This window comes from Bufo bufo, chromosome 7 (genome assembly GCF_905171765.1).
Source record: "Bufo bufo chromosome 7, aBufBuf1.1, whole genome shotgun sequence".
NCBI classification, from domain to species: Eukaryota; Metazoa; Chordata; class Amphibia; order Anura; family Bufonidae; genus Bufo; species Bufo bufo.
Window position 1 is genome coordinate 71688427 of NC_053395.1, and position 16781 is coordinate 71705207.

At 46.5% G+C, this 16781-nt stretch overlaps 1 protein-coding gene across 1 annotated transcript in view; it reads left to right on the forward strand.

Moving 5' to 3' along the window:
- TMEM114 (transmembrane protein 114) overlaps positions 1–16781 on the forward strand; it is a 134767-nt gene that overhangs the window by 73355 nt on the left and 44631 nt on the right. Inside the window, exon 3 of the mRNA XM_040440278.1 lies at positions 15284–15421. Coding sequence (XP_040296212.1) covers positions 15284–15421 — 138 coding nt within the window. The remainder of the gene's footprint in view (positions 1–15283; positions 15422–16781) is intronic.

A 16781-nucleotide genomic window follows, 5' to 3' on the forward strand; every position in this document is an offset into this window, starting at 1 on the left:
AGAAGGTCCTTGTGGAAAAATTGCTCCAAAATTTCCAGCTGACAACGCTGGCAGCAGAGTACGTAGTTCCTTGGGCAACCGAGGAGGGGAGACGAGGGGAACACACAGCAGTTCCAACAGAGGCAAGGCAGCACTCCCCAAGGTCTGGGAAAGTTTCATGACACCAATGGCGTTGCGAGGGGGGTGCGGCGGGCGGGGGCCGCACCGGGTGACACCAGTCTGATGCGGTGAGTCACCCGCCGGACCCACTGGCGGATTATAATAGGGGCGTTCGGGTTGGTAGCCCCGGGCCCGGCATCCCTGGGGGGCCCAATGCTGACCCGAAAGTCCACATACTGCGGCAGGGCACGGGAGCGAATAGTTCTCTGCCCCGGCACCGATCACCGCCATAGGTTTCAGGCCTATGCGGTAGTGAAATCCCGGGACAGGCATGTGTGATGACATCATCGCGCTCTTGTGCCTGGAGGGACGCAGGACAATGAAGAATGCGCACCTGCCTCACCTTGCCGGACACAGGTAAGTATTAGATTTTAATTATTTACTTTTTTTCTGTGTGTGCCAACTTTGGGGGGGTGGGGGGGGGCAGAGGAGGACATGGGGCAGTGCGGTAGCAAATCAGTTCAAGGGGGGCAGATTATTAAATGGGGAAAATCAATTCATGTGGGGCAGTGTAGGGGCAGATTATTACTTCGGGCAAATTACTTCATGGGGGGCAGTGTGGGGGCAAATCATTCAGTGGGTGCAGCGTGGGGGCAAATTCATCATGGTGGGCAGTGTGGGGCCAAATTACTTCATGGGGGCAGTGTGGGGACAAATTACTTCAGGGGGTGCAGTGTGGGGGAAATTACTATATGGGGGCATCGTGGGGGAAAATTACTATTGGGGACATTATTTTTGGGGACACTATACAGGCATCATTACCTTGAGCACAGGGTGTTACTATTATAGGGTGTTACTATTACTGTGGGCACTCTAGCCCTTTGAGGACAATAAGATTACTGTCATCAATATAAAAATAATTATATTTTTATATTTAAGAATGTATTTGAACAATAAATAAAGCTAGATCGATTTGTTGATAAGAACTAATATTTTGAAAAAAATAAAAAAATAAAGTATGTTCGGGTTCGAGAAGTTCGGCCGAACTTCCCGGAAATGTTCGGGTTCGGGATCCGAACTCGACCCGAACTTCGTCCCGAACCCGAACCCCATTGAAGTCAGTGGGGACCCGAACTTTTGGGCACTAAAAAGGCTGTAAAACAGCCCAGGAAAGAGCTAGAGGGCTGCAAAAGGCAGCAACATGTAGGTAAATCCCCTGCAAACAAATGTGGATAGGGAAATGAATTAAAATAAAAATGAAAAAAATTTAAATTAACCAATATCAATTGGACAGAGGTCTCATAGCAGAGAATCTGGCTTCACGTCAGCAGAGAATCAGTCTCTTCATGCCATAGCAAAGAATCTGGCTTCATGTCAGCAGAGAATCAGTGTCTTCATGCCATAGCAGAGAATCTGGCTTCATGTCAGCGCAGAATCAGTCTTCATGTCATAGCAGAGAATCAGGCTTCACGTCACCCACCACTGGAACAGGCCACTGTCACATATTTAGGCCCCGGCACCCAGACAGAGGAGAGAGGTCCCGTAACAGAGAATCTGGCCATATGTCAGCACAGAATCTGTCTTCATGTCATAGCAGAGAATCAGGCTTCACGTCACCCACCACTGGAACAGGCCACTGTCACATATTTAGGCCCCGGCACCCAGACAGAGGAGAGAGGTCCCGTAACAGAGAATCTGGCCTTATGTCAGCGCAGAATCAGTCTTCATGTCATAGCAGAGAATCAGGCTTCACGTCACCCACCACTGGAACAGGCCACTGTCACATATTTAGGCCCCGGCACCCAGACAGAGGAGAGAGGTCCCGTAACAGAGAATCTGGCCTTATGTCAGCGCAGAATCTGTCTTCATGTCATAGCAGAGAATCAGGCTTCACGTCACCCACCACTGGAACAGGCCACTGTCACATATTTAGGCCCCGGCACCCAGACAGAGGAGAGAGGTCCCGTAACAGAGAATCTGGCCTTATGTCAGCACAGAATCTGTCTTCATGTCATAGCAGAGAATCAGGCTTCACGTCACCCACCACTGGAACAGGCCACTGTCACATATTTAGGCCCCGGCACCCAGACAGAGGAGAGAGGTCCCGTAACAGAGAATCTGGCCTTATGTCAGCGCAGAATCAGTCTTCATGTCATAGCAGAGAATCAGGCATCACACGTCACCCACCCACTGGAACAGGCCACTGTCACATATTTAGGCCCAGGCACCCAGACAGAGGAGAGAGGTCCCGTAACAGAGAATCTGGCCTTATGTCAGCACAGAATCTGTCTTCATGTCATAGCAGAGAATCAGGCTTCACGTCACCCACCACTGGAACAGGCCACTGTCACATATTTAGGCCCCGGCACCCAGACAGAGGAGAGAGGTCCCGTAACAGAGAATCTGGCCTTATGTCAGCACAGAATCTGTCTTCATGTCATAGCAGAGAATCAGGCTTCACGTCACCCACCCACTGGAACAGGCCACTGTCACATATTTAGGCCCAGGCACCCAGACAGAGGAGAGAGGTCCCGTAACAGAGAATCTGGCCTTATCTCAGCACAGAATCTGTCTTCATGTCATAGCAGAGAATCAGGCTTCACGTAACCCACCACTGGAACAGGCCACTGTCACATATTTAGGCCCCGGCACCCAGACAGAGGAGAGAGGTCCCGTAACAGAGAATCTGGCCTTATGTCAGCACAGAATCTGTCTTCATGTCATAGCAGAGAATCAGGCTTCACGTCACCCACCCACTGGAACAGGCCACTGTCACATATTTAGGCCCAGGCACCCAGACAGAGGAGAGAGGTCCCGTAACAGAGAATCTGGCCTTATGTCAGCACAGAATCTGTCTTCATGTCATAGCAGAGAATCAGGCTTCACGTAACCCACCACTGGAACAGGCCACTGTCACATATTTAGGCTCCGGCACCCAGACAGAGGAGAGAGGTCCCGTAACAGAGAATCTGGTCTTATGTCAGCACAGAATCTGTCTTCATGTCATAGCAGAGAATCAGGCTTCACGTCACCCACCACTGGAACAGGCCACTGTCACATATTTAGGCCCAGGCACCCAGGCAGAGGAGAGAGGTCCCGTAACAGAGAATCTGGCCTTATGTCAGCACAGAATCTGTCTTCATGTCATAGCAGAGAATCAGGCTTCACGTCACCCACCCACTGGAACAGGCCACTGTCACATATTTAGGCCCAGGCACCCAGACAGAGGAGAGAGGTCCCGTAACAGAGAATCTGGCCTTATGTCAGCACAGAATCTGTCTTCATGTCATAGCAGAGAATCAGGCTTCACGTAACCCACCACTGGAACAGGCCACTGTCACATATTTAGGCCCCGGCACCCAGACAGAGGAGAGAGGTCCCGTAACAGAGAATCTGGCCTTATGTCAGCACAGAATCTGTCTTCATGTCATAGCAGAGAATCAGGCTTCACGTCACCCACCACTGGAACAGGCCACTGTCACATATTTAGGCCCAGGCACCCAGGCAGAGGAGAGAGGTCCCGTAACAGAGAATCTGGCCTTATGTCAGCACAGAATCTGTCTTCATGTCATAGCAGAGAATCAGGCTTCACGTCACCCACCACTGGAACAGGCCACTGTCACACATTTAGGCCCCGGCACCCAGGCAGAGGAGAGGTTCATTCAACTTTGGGTTGCCCCGCAATATAATGGTAAAATGAAAATAAAAATAGTATTGAATGAGGAAGTGCCCTGGAGTAGAATAATATATTGTTAAGGGGAGATAGTTAATATCTAATATGCACAAGGGATGGACAGGTCCTGTGGGATCCATGCCTGGTTCATTTTTATGAACGTCAGCTTGTCCACATTGGCTGTAGACAGGCGGCTGCGTTTGTCTGTAATGACGCCCCCTGCCGTGCTGAATACACGTTCAGACAAAACGCTGGCCGCCGGGCAGGCCAGCACCTCCAAGGCATAAAAGGCTAGCTCTGGCCACGTGGACAATTTGGAGACCCAGAAGTTGAATGGGGCCGAACCATCAGTCAGTACGTGGAGGGGTGTGCACAGGTACTGTTCCACCATGTTAGTGAAATGTTGCCTCCTGCTAACACGTTCCGTATCACGTGGTGGTGCAGTTAGCTGTGGCGTGGTGACAAAACTTTTCCACATCTCTGCCATGCTAACCCTGCCCTCAGAGGAGCTGGCCGTGACACAGCTGCGTGATCGTCATCGTCCTGTGTTTCCCCCCAGCCACGCACCAGTGATGGGCCCGAGCTGCGTTGGGTGCCACCCCGCTGTGAACATGCTTCATCCTCATCCTCCTCCACCTCCTCCTCATCCTCGTCCTCCTCGTCCTCCAGTAGTGGGCCCTGTCTGGCCACATTTGTACCTGGCCTCTAGTGTTGCAAAAAAACTCCCTCTAAATCACTTCGAAGAGACTGGCCTGAAAGTGCTAAAAATGACCCCTCTTCCTCCTCTTCCTCCTGGGCCACCTCCTCTTCCATCATCGCCCTAAGTGTTTTCTCAAGGAGACATAGAAGTGGTATTGTAACGCTGATAACGGCGTCATCGCCACTGGCCATGTTGGTGGAGTACTCGAAACAGTGCAACAGGGCACACAGGTCTCGCATGGAGGCCCAGTCATTGGTGGTGAAGTGGGTCTGATCCGCAGTGCGACTGACCCGTGCGTGCTGCAGCTGAAACTCCACTATGGCCTGCTGCTGCTCGCACAGCCTGTCCAGCATATGCAAGGTGGAGTTCCACCTGGTGGGCACGTCGCATATGAGGCTGTGAGCGGGAAGGCCGAAGTTTCGCTGTAGCGCAGACAGGCGAGCAGCGGCAGGGTGTGAACGCCGGAAGCGCGAACAGACGGCCCGCACTTTATGCAGCAGCTCTGACATGTCGGGGTAGTTGCGAATGAACTTCTGCACCACCAAATTCAGCACATGCGCCAGGCAAGGGATGTGCGTCAAACCGGCTAGTCCCAGAGCTGCAATGAGATTTCGCCCATTATCGCACACCACCAGGCCGGGCTTGAGGCTCACCGGCAGCAACCACTCGTCAGTCTGTTGTTCTATACCCCGCCACAACTCCTGTGCGGTGTGGGGCCTGTCCCCGAACCATATGAGTTTCAGAACGGCCTGCTGACGTTTACCCCGGGCTGTGCTGAAGTTGGTGGTGAAGGTGTGTGGCTGACTGGATGAGCAGGTGGAAGAAGAGGAGGAGGAAGCTGAGTAGGAGGAGGAGGAGACAGGAGGCAAAGAATGTTGCCCTGCGATCCTTGGCGGCGGAAGGACGTGCGCCAAACAGCTCTCCGCCTGGGGCCCAGCCGCCACTACATTTACCCAGTGTGCAGTTAGGAAGATATAGCGTCCCTGGCCGTGCTTACTGGTCCACGTATCTGTGGTTAGGTGGACCTTGCCACAGATGGCGTTGCGCAGTGCACACTTGATTTTATCCGACACTTGGTTGTGCAGGGAAGGCACGGCTCTCTTGGAGAAGTAGTGCCGGCTGGGAACAACATACTGTGGGACAGCAAGCGACATGAGCTGTTTGAAGCTGTGTGTGTCCACCAGCCTAAATGACAGCATTTCATAGGCCAGTAGTTTAGAAATGCTGGCATTCAGGGCCAGGGATCGAGGGTGGCTAGGTGGGAATTTACGCTTTCTCTCAAATGTTTGTGAGATGGAGAGCTGAACGCTGCCGTGTGACATGGTTGAGATGCTTGGTGACGCAGGTGGTGGTGTTGGTGGTACATCCCATGTTTGCTGGGCGGCAGGTGCCAACGTTCCTCCAGAGGCGGAGGAAGAGGCTGAGGCGGCGGCAGCAGCAGAAGAGGCCGAGGCGGCGGCAGCAGCAGAAGAGGTAGCAGGGGGAGCCTGAGTGACTTCCTTGTTTTTAAGGTGTGTACTCCACTGCAGTTCATGCTTTGCATGCAGGTGCCTGGTCATGCAGGTCATGCAGGTTGTGCTAAGGTTCAGAACATTAATGCCTCGCTTCAGGCTCTGATGGCACAGCGTGCAAACCACTCGGGTCTTGTCGTCAGCACATTGTTTGAAGAAGTGCCATGCCAGGGAACTCCTTGAAGCTGCCTTTGGGGTTCTCGGTCCCAGATGGCGGCGGTCAGTAGCAGGCGGAGTCTCTTGGCGGCGGGTGTTCTGATTTTGCCCACTGCTCCCTCTTTTGCTACGCTGTTGGCTCGGTCTCACCACTGCCTCTTCCTCCGAACTGTGAAAGTCAGTGGCACGACCTTCATTCCATGTGGGGTCTAGGACCTCATCGTCCCCTGCATCGTCTTCCACCCAGTCTTGATCCCTGACCTCCTGTTCAGTCTGCACACTGCAGAAAGACGCAGCAGTTGGCACCTGTGTTTCGTCATCATCAGAGACGTGCTGAGGTGGTATTCCCATGTCCTCATCATCAGGAAAAATAAGTGGTTGTGCGTTAGTGCATTCTATCTCTTCCACCCCTGGGGAAGGGCTAGGTGGATGCCCTTGGGAAACCCTGCCAGCAGAGTCTTCAAACAGCATAAGAGACTGCTGCATAACTTGAGGCTCAGACAGTTTCCCTGATATGCATGGGGGTGATGTGACAGACCGATGGGCTTGGTTTTCATGCGCCATCTGTGCGCTTTCTGCAGAAGACTGGGTGGGAGATAATGTGAACGTGCTGGATCCACTGTCGGCCACCCAATTGACTAATGCCTGTACCTGCTCAGGCCTTACCATCCTTAGAACGGCATTGGGCCCCACCAAATATCGCTGTAAATTCTGCTGGCTACTGGGACCTGAGGTAGTTGGTTCACTAGGACCTGTGGCTGTGGCAGAACGGCCACGTCCTCTCCCAGCACCAGAGGGTCCACTAACACCACCACGACCATGTCCACGTCCGCGTCCCTTATTAGATGTTTTCCTCATTGTTCCCGTTCACCACAATTTTGAGAATGGCAAATTTGGGAATAGTTTTTCAACCCAGAACAAAAAGTGTGCTTTTACGGTCACTACAAATAACTTGACCAGCTAAAACAGTACAAATTTGGTTGAATAGAAATGTCAGGTCTATTTTTTAGGTGCTGGGTGACAGGCTCAACTTGCCCCTGATGTAGTATATGGCCAAAAAATAACCACACTATTGATGGTTAAATGCACTTGGGTGACACAGGCTCAGCCTGCACTAGATGTAGTATATGGCCAAAAAATAACCAGACTGTTGATGGTTAAATGCACTTTGGTGACACAGGCTCAGCCTGCAGCTGATGTAGTATATGGCCAAAAAATAACCAGACTGTTGATGGTTAAATGCACTTCGGTGACACAATCTCAGCCTGCAGCTGATGTAGTATATGGCCAAAAAATAACCAGACTGTTGATGGTTAAATGCACTTCGGTGACACAGGCTCAGCCTGCAGCTGATGTAGTATATGGCCAAAAAATAACCAGACTGTTGATGGTTAAATGCACTTCGGTGACACAGGCTCAGCCTGCAGCTGATGTAGTATATGGCCAAAAAATAACCAGACTGCTGATGGTTAAATGCACTTCGGTGACACAGGCTCAGCCTGCAGCTGATGTAGGATATAGCAAAAAATAACCACACTATTGATGGTTAAATACACTTGGTGATAGCTTGTGCTGGCGCACCACAAGCCACAAAATGGCCGCCAATCACCCCAGAAAAAAGTGATCTAAAAACGCTCTGGGCTGCCTCAAAAAAGTGAGCAAGTCGATATTAGCACTTCAATGATCCACAGCTGCAGATCGATCACAGAATAAAGTCTTTTGGAGGAGTTAATCTGCCTAATCTGGCCCTAACGTCGCAGCAGCAACCTCTCCCTATGCTTGAATCAGTAGAGTGACGTGCAGCGCTACGTGACCCAAGCTTATATAGAGGCTGGGTCACATGCTGCACTGGCCAATCACAGCCATGCCAATAGTAGGCAAGGCTGTGATGGCCTCTTGGGGCAAGTAGTATGACGCTTGTTGATTGGCTGCTTTGCAGCCTTTCAAAAAGCGCCAAGAAAGCGCCGAACACCGAACCCGAACCCGGACTTTTACGAAAATGTTCGGGTTCGGGTCCGTGTCACGGACACCCCAAAATTCGGTACGAACCCGAACTATACAGTTCGGGTTCGCTCATCCCTAATTTTAAGTTATTAATCAGATGATACAGGCAATTAAAAACATGGGACAAATAGGTCCCTTGGTCGGTCCTCAAAGGGCTAGAGGACATTAGAACTACAGGGGCCTTTGGGATAATTGATCAAACTGGTTTAAAGTAGAACTGGTTAAGTAGCCCATAGCAACCAATCAGATTCCACCTTTTATTTTTGGCAGGTTCTTTGGAATGGTGGAATCTAATTGCTTGCTGTGGGCAACTAAGCCAGTACTTTACACCAGTTTGATAAATGACCCAATTATGAGAAATCTAACGTGTCTGTGTAATAAACTCTGCAGAGACGAGATGCGGCTGAAAGCATTTGTCATGGTGGTCTACATGACAGGAGATGTCACTGGAAGTAAGAGGTATGTGGTGCTGTATTCTCCTATATGTAGAGCGGGCTAAAAAATTTATTTGTAGATGTCACCTGCAGTCCTATGTAACAGCCCAGAAAACAGTGCTACATTTCTGTGTGCAGATAATGTAGTAGATGTTCCCTGCAGTCCTATGTAACACCCCACATAACACATTTACTGTGTTATGTGGGGTGTTACATAGGACTGCAGGTTACATCTATGACATCTGTACACAGAGAGTTAGGAGATTGGTGGGGGTCTGACTCCTGGTACCCCGACAATCAGCTGTTTGAGGAGACTGTGATGTTCCAGTGAGCGCCGCAGCCTCTTTGCTCCTTACCAAGCACAGCTCTGTCCATTTGATAGCACTGTGTTTGGTATTGCAGCTCAGACCCAATCACTCAGATGGGATTGAGCTTCACCTAAACCACGTGAACGATGAATATGATGTCATATGGCCTAGGAAGAGACTGTTCACGAAGCATCGCAGCCTCTTCATACAGATTTTTTTTTTACTAAAATGGAGGGAGGGGCCCTTGTGGGGTAGACAGCCCTGGGCCTCACATGCACTTAATCCGCCCCTGGCCGGACCCAACACCAATAGCACCCTTCCCCCCCCCATAAGCAATCTGACTGCTAGCACCACCCCCTGTCCGCGATCTATCTGCTAGCACCCCCAATCCTCCCGGCCCCCCCCCCCAGTCGGCGATCTGTCTGCTTTGCCCCCCCCCACGTAAATGGTCTGTTTACTATACAAACCCCCCTGCCACCCCCCGTTACCGCTTGGGTCGGTCGGCAGGCTCGGTGAAGGACGTGAAGGGACCTCAGCGGCGCTGCGGCAGGGTGGGCTTGATGGACGTCTCCTAAATGACTCGTCCGCACAGGTCAGAACACGATGACCACACGAACTAAGAAGCGGTCGCCAGAAGAAATTGAACAGCATTTGGTGTCTTGGTCAGCCAGCCAGTGAAAGTGGGGTGCACCTGACCTAGGTGAGCTGCTGTCAGGGGGGAAAGGGGGTGCTGGGGCTCTAAGCTTTTGGGGGGAGGTGACATCATTTTCTACCGCACCGGGTAACACCAGCCCTAGCAACGCCACTGCATGACACCCCGCCAGCAACCTCACCCTGATGCGCGGCCTATTGTCACAAGGACTGTATCAGGCACATGCTGATGACGTAACTAATACAGCCGAGTAAACAGAGCCTGAATTGAAGTTGTAGTGCTGGATTGGCAAGCAGTGATGGCCAGTTCGCATTGTTCGCCCGCGAACACATGCGGGCTGCCATCTTTTCTCACAAGTCCGGCGAGGCACAGGTAAGCCTTTACCTGTGCCTGTGCGCGAGCCGGTCTGAAATCAAATGCGGTCACCGGGAGCAGGCAGTTCCGAGAACAGCCGCCGGGGCCTTCATTGGGCTGTTCTCAGAACTGCCAGATTTGTTAAAAAACCGGCTTGCGGCGCAGGCACAGGTAAGGGCTTACCTGTGCCTCGCCGGACTTGTGAGAAAAGATGGCAGCCCGCATGTGTTCACGGGTGAACAATGCGAACTGGCAATCACTGTTGGCAAGGTACAGTAAGTACTTCTCAAATTTTTTTTGCCGTCTATTCACCAGTGTTAGTTTTCTGGCAAGACCTTTTAACAAATTCAATTAAAGAAGCGTGCACTCAGAAGTTGAGGATTTTGTTGCTGAAATTTCCGCGATGGAAAATCAGTTCCTTTTAACTAAATAGGACTTGCAGAAATGCATGTGCTTTCCACCCTGTGACTGTAATAACCATTCTTTTGTAATATATCTTTGTGGGAGTTCAATCTCTGTTTCATCCTTCAGAGAATTCTGAATAGTAACTGCCACTGATGGATTAAATATAGTAGAAACTGTTACTGAAGCATTAAATAGGACTTGCCACTTATGATATGAATGTTTTAGTAATTACTTGGATTCACTATGAAGTAACAAATCTGGAGCATCAATACTTAGGGGTTACACAAAAAAAGCATACCGGCATTAAATGTTACTGCATTATTTAAATCTGATAATGAAGTTTTGAGTGCATTTTGATTTCTCCAGCATAATTGCAATCTGAACCCTGTGTTCACATCCCACTGCAAGACTTGCAAGGAGTGTCTGTGGCATCCTATCTCTGCCTCTATTTCCCCTCCCAGATCCAATAAGAGGCTGTAGCCTCATTAATGAAGCTGAGTTGGGGGAATGGACCTCTTCCAGGATATAGACTCTTACTATAGAAATTAACTGGTCCTCATCAGAATTTGAACCCCAGACCTTCTGTATAGCAGGCAGAAGAGCTACCATTACACCACAGACCCGTTTTTAGAAGGGCTGAGTTTTCTGTGCTTAAAAAGCAAAATAAATAGTATATTTCAGAAATTAGGGGAAAAAATTGCACCATTTGCCAATCACCATATATAAAGTGTTCATTGCATTGTATAGCGTAATATAATTACAGGGATACCAAATACTGTTTCGTGATATTTCATTCTAAGTATGTTACAAAAAGTGGTTTTCTGAGATTTTTTCTGTTTTTTTTTTACTGATGACCTACCCTCTGGCTAGGTCATCTGATTGGTGGGGGTCTGACACCCGCAACATCTGGTGATTGGCTGTTTGAAAAGGCACCATGCTTGTACTAGTGCTGCAACCTTCTCTCGGCTTTGCCGAACCCATGTGATGTCATATTCATTGATCACATGGCCTAGGCGCAGCTCAGCCCCACTGAAGGGAATAGGGCTGACCTGCGATACCAAGTACATCCGTTATCCAATGTACAATGATGTGCTTGGTGATCAGAAAGAAGACCGCGGCACTACTGTGAGTGCTGATTGGTGTCGGTCCTGAGTGTTGGACCCCTCACCGATCAGATACTGATCACCTATCCCAAAGATCAAAAATAGTCTTGCAAAACCCATTTAATGGTCTTTGCTTTCTAAAAAAAAATTTAAGCAATAATAACTGTACAGAGAATTGTAACTTTCACCATAAAAGAACAAGCTAATTTTCTGCCATCACTATGATTATTTTAAAAGTCTCAGTGAGGTTTCAACCACAGGTTTCCTATGTAGAAAAGCTCTGCTGTAACTAAGAGGTTTTTATGCTTTATAGTATTATTATATATTTTTTTATTAAATAGGACAAAACAGTATTTAGTATCCCTGTTATCATAATAACATTATAGTACAATATAGTGAACATATTATTTATGATGATTGGTAAACAGTGTGAATAAAAGTCGGAGGGGGGGGGGGTCACGGTTTGCCTGTATGGAGCCCTGAAATTTCTGATGGTAGCGCTGGATCCAAGCCTGCTTGAAGTCTTGCTGGAAAAAAACCTACCCTAAGGCCTCATGCACACCAACGTATTTTGTTTCCGTGTCCGTTCCAGTTTTTTTTTTGCGGTTAGGATGCGGACCCATTCATTTCAATGGTTCCGCAAAAAATGTGGACAGCACACCATGTGTTATCCGCATCCGTATGTCCGTTACGTAGTCCCATAAAAAAAATATAACATGCTGTCGTCTGCATGTAGCCTAAGACACATCATCATTGCTTACATCACATCTACAGGGCAGAATCCAGGAGAAAGAGAAGAACACTACCATGGGAGGTAAGGTCACTGATAATCTAGTTTCTACAAGGCAAAGCCTTACTAGCCTTGCCAAACTTCAGATGTAGATGGAATGTAATCGGGACAGGGAATCAACACCATGGAAAACGTCACATGACAGCAATGAAGTGCAGAAAAATGGGGCCCTACAGATAAACAATCACTATTATTAAGTGATAACATGTTGTTTGTTACCTCTCAATTGATGCTAATCAAATCCGGCAAAACCCCTTTAATGTATCAAACAGTGTAGAGATCCTTTGACAAGATGTATTCAAAAATTCTACTAGGAAAGGCAGAGGAACAGTACAAAGAAGAATTATAAGAAAAGATGCTCTCGAAATTACAAGAAGAATGTAAGTAAATTAGGCTACCAGCACCCTACATGTACGGCGCTGGTGCAATGTGAAAACATGACGACCGCTCGCACGTTCAGCGGGCGTCATGGCCTACAGCAGAGATCTTCGGCTAATTACCGTGACCGGCATCAATGCTAATCGCTGTAATTAAATGCTTTAGATGCCGTGATCAAGTGAGAACACGACACCTAAATGCGCAAAAACCTGAATACTGGTAGCCAGTGATGGCCAGTTCCCATTGTTCGCCGGCGAACATATGCGGGCTGCCATCTTTTTTCACAAGTCCGGCGAGGCACAGGTAAGCCCTTACCTGTGCCGCGAGCCGGTCTGAAAACAAATGCGGTCACCGGGAGCAGGCACTTCCGAGAACAGCCCGATGAAGGCCCCCGGTGGCTGTTCTCGGAACTGCCTGCTCCCGCTGACCGCACTTGTTTTCAGACCGGCTCGCACACAAGCACAGGTAAGGGCTTGCCTGTACCTCGCCGGACTTGTGAAAAAAGATGGCGGCCCGCATAAACAGTATTTAAAATGCTATTATTATTTTGGCCACCAGATGGCAGGCAAGGATAAGAAATGAGCAAAAAATGCTAATAAATTCCTGATAAACCAAAATAAAAAATAAAAAAAAGTAATAAGCTCATATATGAGGCACATAATGATCACAAATTTTTTTTTTTTTTTTTTTTAAATATATAAAAGTTTAAATCGCCCTTCTTTCCGTATAATTAAAAAATAAATGCCTAAATAACAATAAATATAAACATCATTGGTATCACCTCGACCAAAAATGCCCATACTAAATACTGATTGTTCCGCAAAAAATTAGCCCCTAAACAGCTCAGTAGACATAAGTATAAAAAAGTTATGGGGGTCAGAATATGGTGATATTAATTTTTTTACTTAGACATAAAGAACCTATACATATGGGGTATCGTTCTAACCGTACTGACCCAGAGAATGAAGGGCATGGGTCAGTTGTTCTGTAAACAAAAAGCCATGGGAACAAAACTCGTAAAACGGTGGAGGGATTGCGGTTTTTTTCCAATTTCACCCCATTTGGAATTTTTTTACCACTTACCACAATATTTTATGCCATAATCAATGGTGGTATTAGAAAGTACAAATTGTTCCGCAAAAAATAAGCCCTATACAGCTATGTGACCGGAAAAATAAAAAAAGTTATGGCTCATGGAAAATAGGGAAGAAAAATGAAAGCGCAAAAACGAAAAAACCTCCGTTAGCCAAAGGGTTAAATTAACATGGCAGAACATACACATCCCCTTTACATTCTGACTTAATTACAACCACCAGTAGGTGGCACTTGGGAATTTACTGAAAACTATTTTCATTAAAGGAAATCTGTCACCACGAAATACTGTGTAATTTGCAAGCAGCATGTTATAGAGCAGAAGAAGCTGAGAAGATTGATATGTAGTTTTGCGTGAAAAATTCAGAAAAACTTTAATTTATTCATTTACGTCTCTGCATTTTCTGAGTTCAGTTGTACATGGGGGCTATCTTATTACTGGCTGACAGATATCTTTTTTTATGCACACTTACACAGAGACCACTATCAGTCACTGATAAGACCTCCTCCATGTACTACTGAAGTAAAAAAAAGCTGAGATCTCAATGTATGAATTACTGAAGTTGAATCTTGTCACTACAGAACTATATATAAATCTCCTCAGCTTCTCCTGCTCTATAATATGCTGCCTGCAGACTTCACTGAATTTCTTGGTGACCGATTCTCTTTAAACTGAATTTTTTTTTAATAATGTATGTAATAACCAGTCCTAACCTTTACCTACTGGTGGCTGTAGGAACCTTTATAATTCAATTATATGGCTTGAGTGGACTTCTAAAGGAGAAAACTACAGGACTATCCCTCTCTATGCATCACACGGTTTGCAGGTGCACAGCTGGGGAATTGGACTAACGGTAGTATTACAACGCCCAGTCTTCAGGAAGTGTGAGCGCCGATGGATGAAACACATCCAGCGGTGCTAGTTTGTACCATCCCGATTATACAGGCCATGAAAAGTGTTTTCTTTTTATTGTTGGCAGCACCTACCTGATTTCACAGAGATGTGCTTCATCGGGTATCTTTAATCCTGATGAAAGATGCCCATCAGCTGAGGAATGTTTGCTTTCCTATGTCTGATTTAGCCCTGGATTATACGAGCCAATCAATGAATGGACACTTGTTCTAGATCATTTTGTGCAGTCTAAAATGGGTTTAAGTGTGGAGATAATTACTGATTTGAACACAGTGCTCTGTTTTCCGTTCACTCGTTACTCTAGTTTATGGGGGTGGTCTGAGTTGAGTCTCTTTAAGCTTCTTGAAGTTCTACATGAGTATTTTGTAGCTCCAAATAAGACAGTCTATATGGTTTAAATGTAATAAAAGAAATATGCTGTTGATTTTAATTTGTCATTACCCCAGCATCATTATAGTTATGGTTCTAAGTGAGTGAATATTATAATTACAGACAATGGAATGTTACAACTTAAACGCATTACCACAGAATGTTAAAAGCTTTAACTAATTCAACATATGATTCATATTTTAAGCATGGTTTAATTGCTCATGCAATTACTGAAGCTCAAATGTACGTAAAGCAAACAGGTAATTACATTTAAGTATGACTATGTATTAAAATCTTGAACTTGTAATGATTATTTGTCAGTAACAAACAACATTTTTGCAGGTATGCATGGGACACTAGTCATATTATTACCTCTCAGTTTGATCCTAATGATATTTGGAGGAATGACTGGTTTTGTTAGCATACTTGCACGGGCGTACCTGCTTCTACTCCTGACGGGGATGCTGTTTCTTTTTGGAGGTATAGTATAATGATAATCATACTGTATAATAGTCAGTGCACCTATGTATTTCATGTCCATACCTATTTTATGATCACATGTTCAAGTAAGGGTCTCAACATTGCATTGAGTGTCTCAAGACCTCCGATACCCTCTCCAGTTAGTCTTTCATGTTAGCTGTCCATAACAGGACTCATCTATAGTAGCTTCATGATCCACAGTGTAATACAGTCTCTAGAACAATGTACTTTAGTTACTCATGAAGTTTCTTTTAATAAAAAAAAAGGCTTTTATAAAAAAACAAAAACAAACCAAAAACATAGTCAATGAGTAAATGGGTTGTACAGGTTTTTGACATTGACGGCCTATCCTCTAGATTAGTGGGGGTCCAACACATCACACCCTTGCCAATCAGCTGTAGCTCGAGCTCCAGAGGTCAGTGAAATAACTGCACAGCTCCGTCCATTGTGTAATGGACAGAACTGGTAACCGCAGCACTGAATTTAATGTAATATTGATGTCCCATCTTGAGGATCCTGGACACCCCTTTAATGATATTGAATATTGATCTCTATCCCCCAGTTCTGTCCAATGATGAGCATAACTGTGATCGATGCTACTGATCTTGGCAGCTGTCAATCGTTTGTAAAGGGCTAGAACTTTTCAGTGCCGTTTTGTATAATTGTTAAATATGTTATGAATGATAATGTGCACGCAATATTTTCATGACCGTTTTGTTATAAGGAGGTTACATTATTTATCAAATATAAATCTTGTCATGTTTCCATATTCGCTCACTGCCATAAATAGAGTATTGATAGCATTAGCAAAGAAAGCTCTAATAATTACTTCTAATGCATTCCACTAGAGTACAAAATAAGCCATTTGTTATACAGAAAGGATATAACATACCTAAGCTTTTAGAAGTGCCTGAACTCAAAGTGCAGAAATAAATCCCTTGATATCCTCTGATGGAATGGAAAATGAATGGCAATCATATATATCAAATCTGTAATCCAAAAGGCACAGAGTATGTGTTTAATCTTGAGTGGAATCCATTATGTGGAAACATCTGTCTGAAACACTTAAAATCATAATGACAAAAATGCCTTTGATTTTGTAATTCACTGTAGGTGCAAGGCCTTATAGGTTGCTCCAACCGCTAGGTGTTTTTTGGGCATTTTTATTTCATGCATTTAATTTATTTCATGCATTTTTTTCCCAAACATATTTTTGGGAATGTCAGCTCCAGTAAGCAGGGAACCAGGAGAGCAGGGCAGGCCAGACAGGTGCTGGTAGTGGGAGACTCCATTATTAGGCGAACAGATAGGGCAATCTGTCACAAAGACTGTGATCGCCGAATAGTGTGCTGTCTTCCTG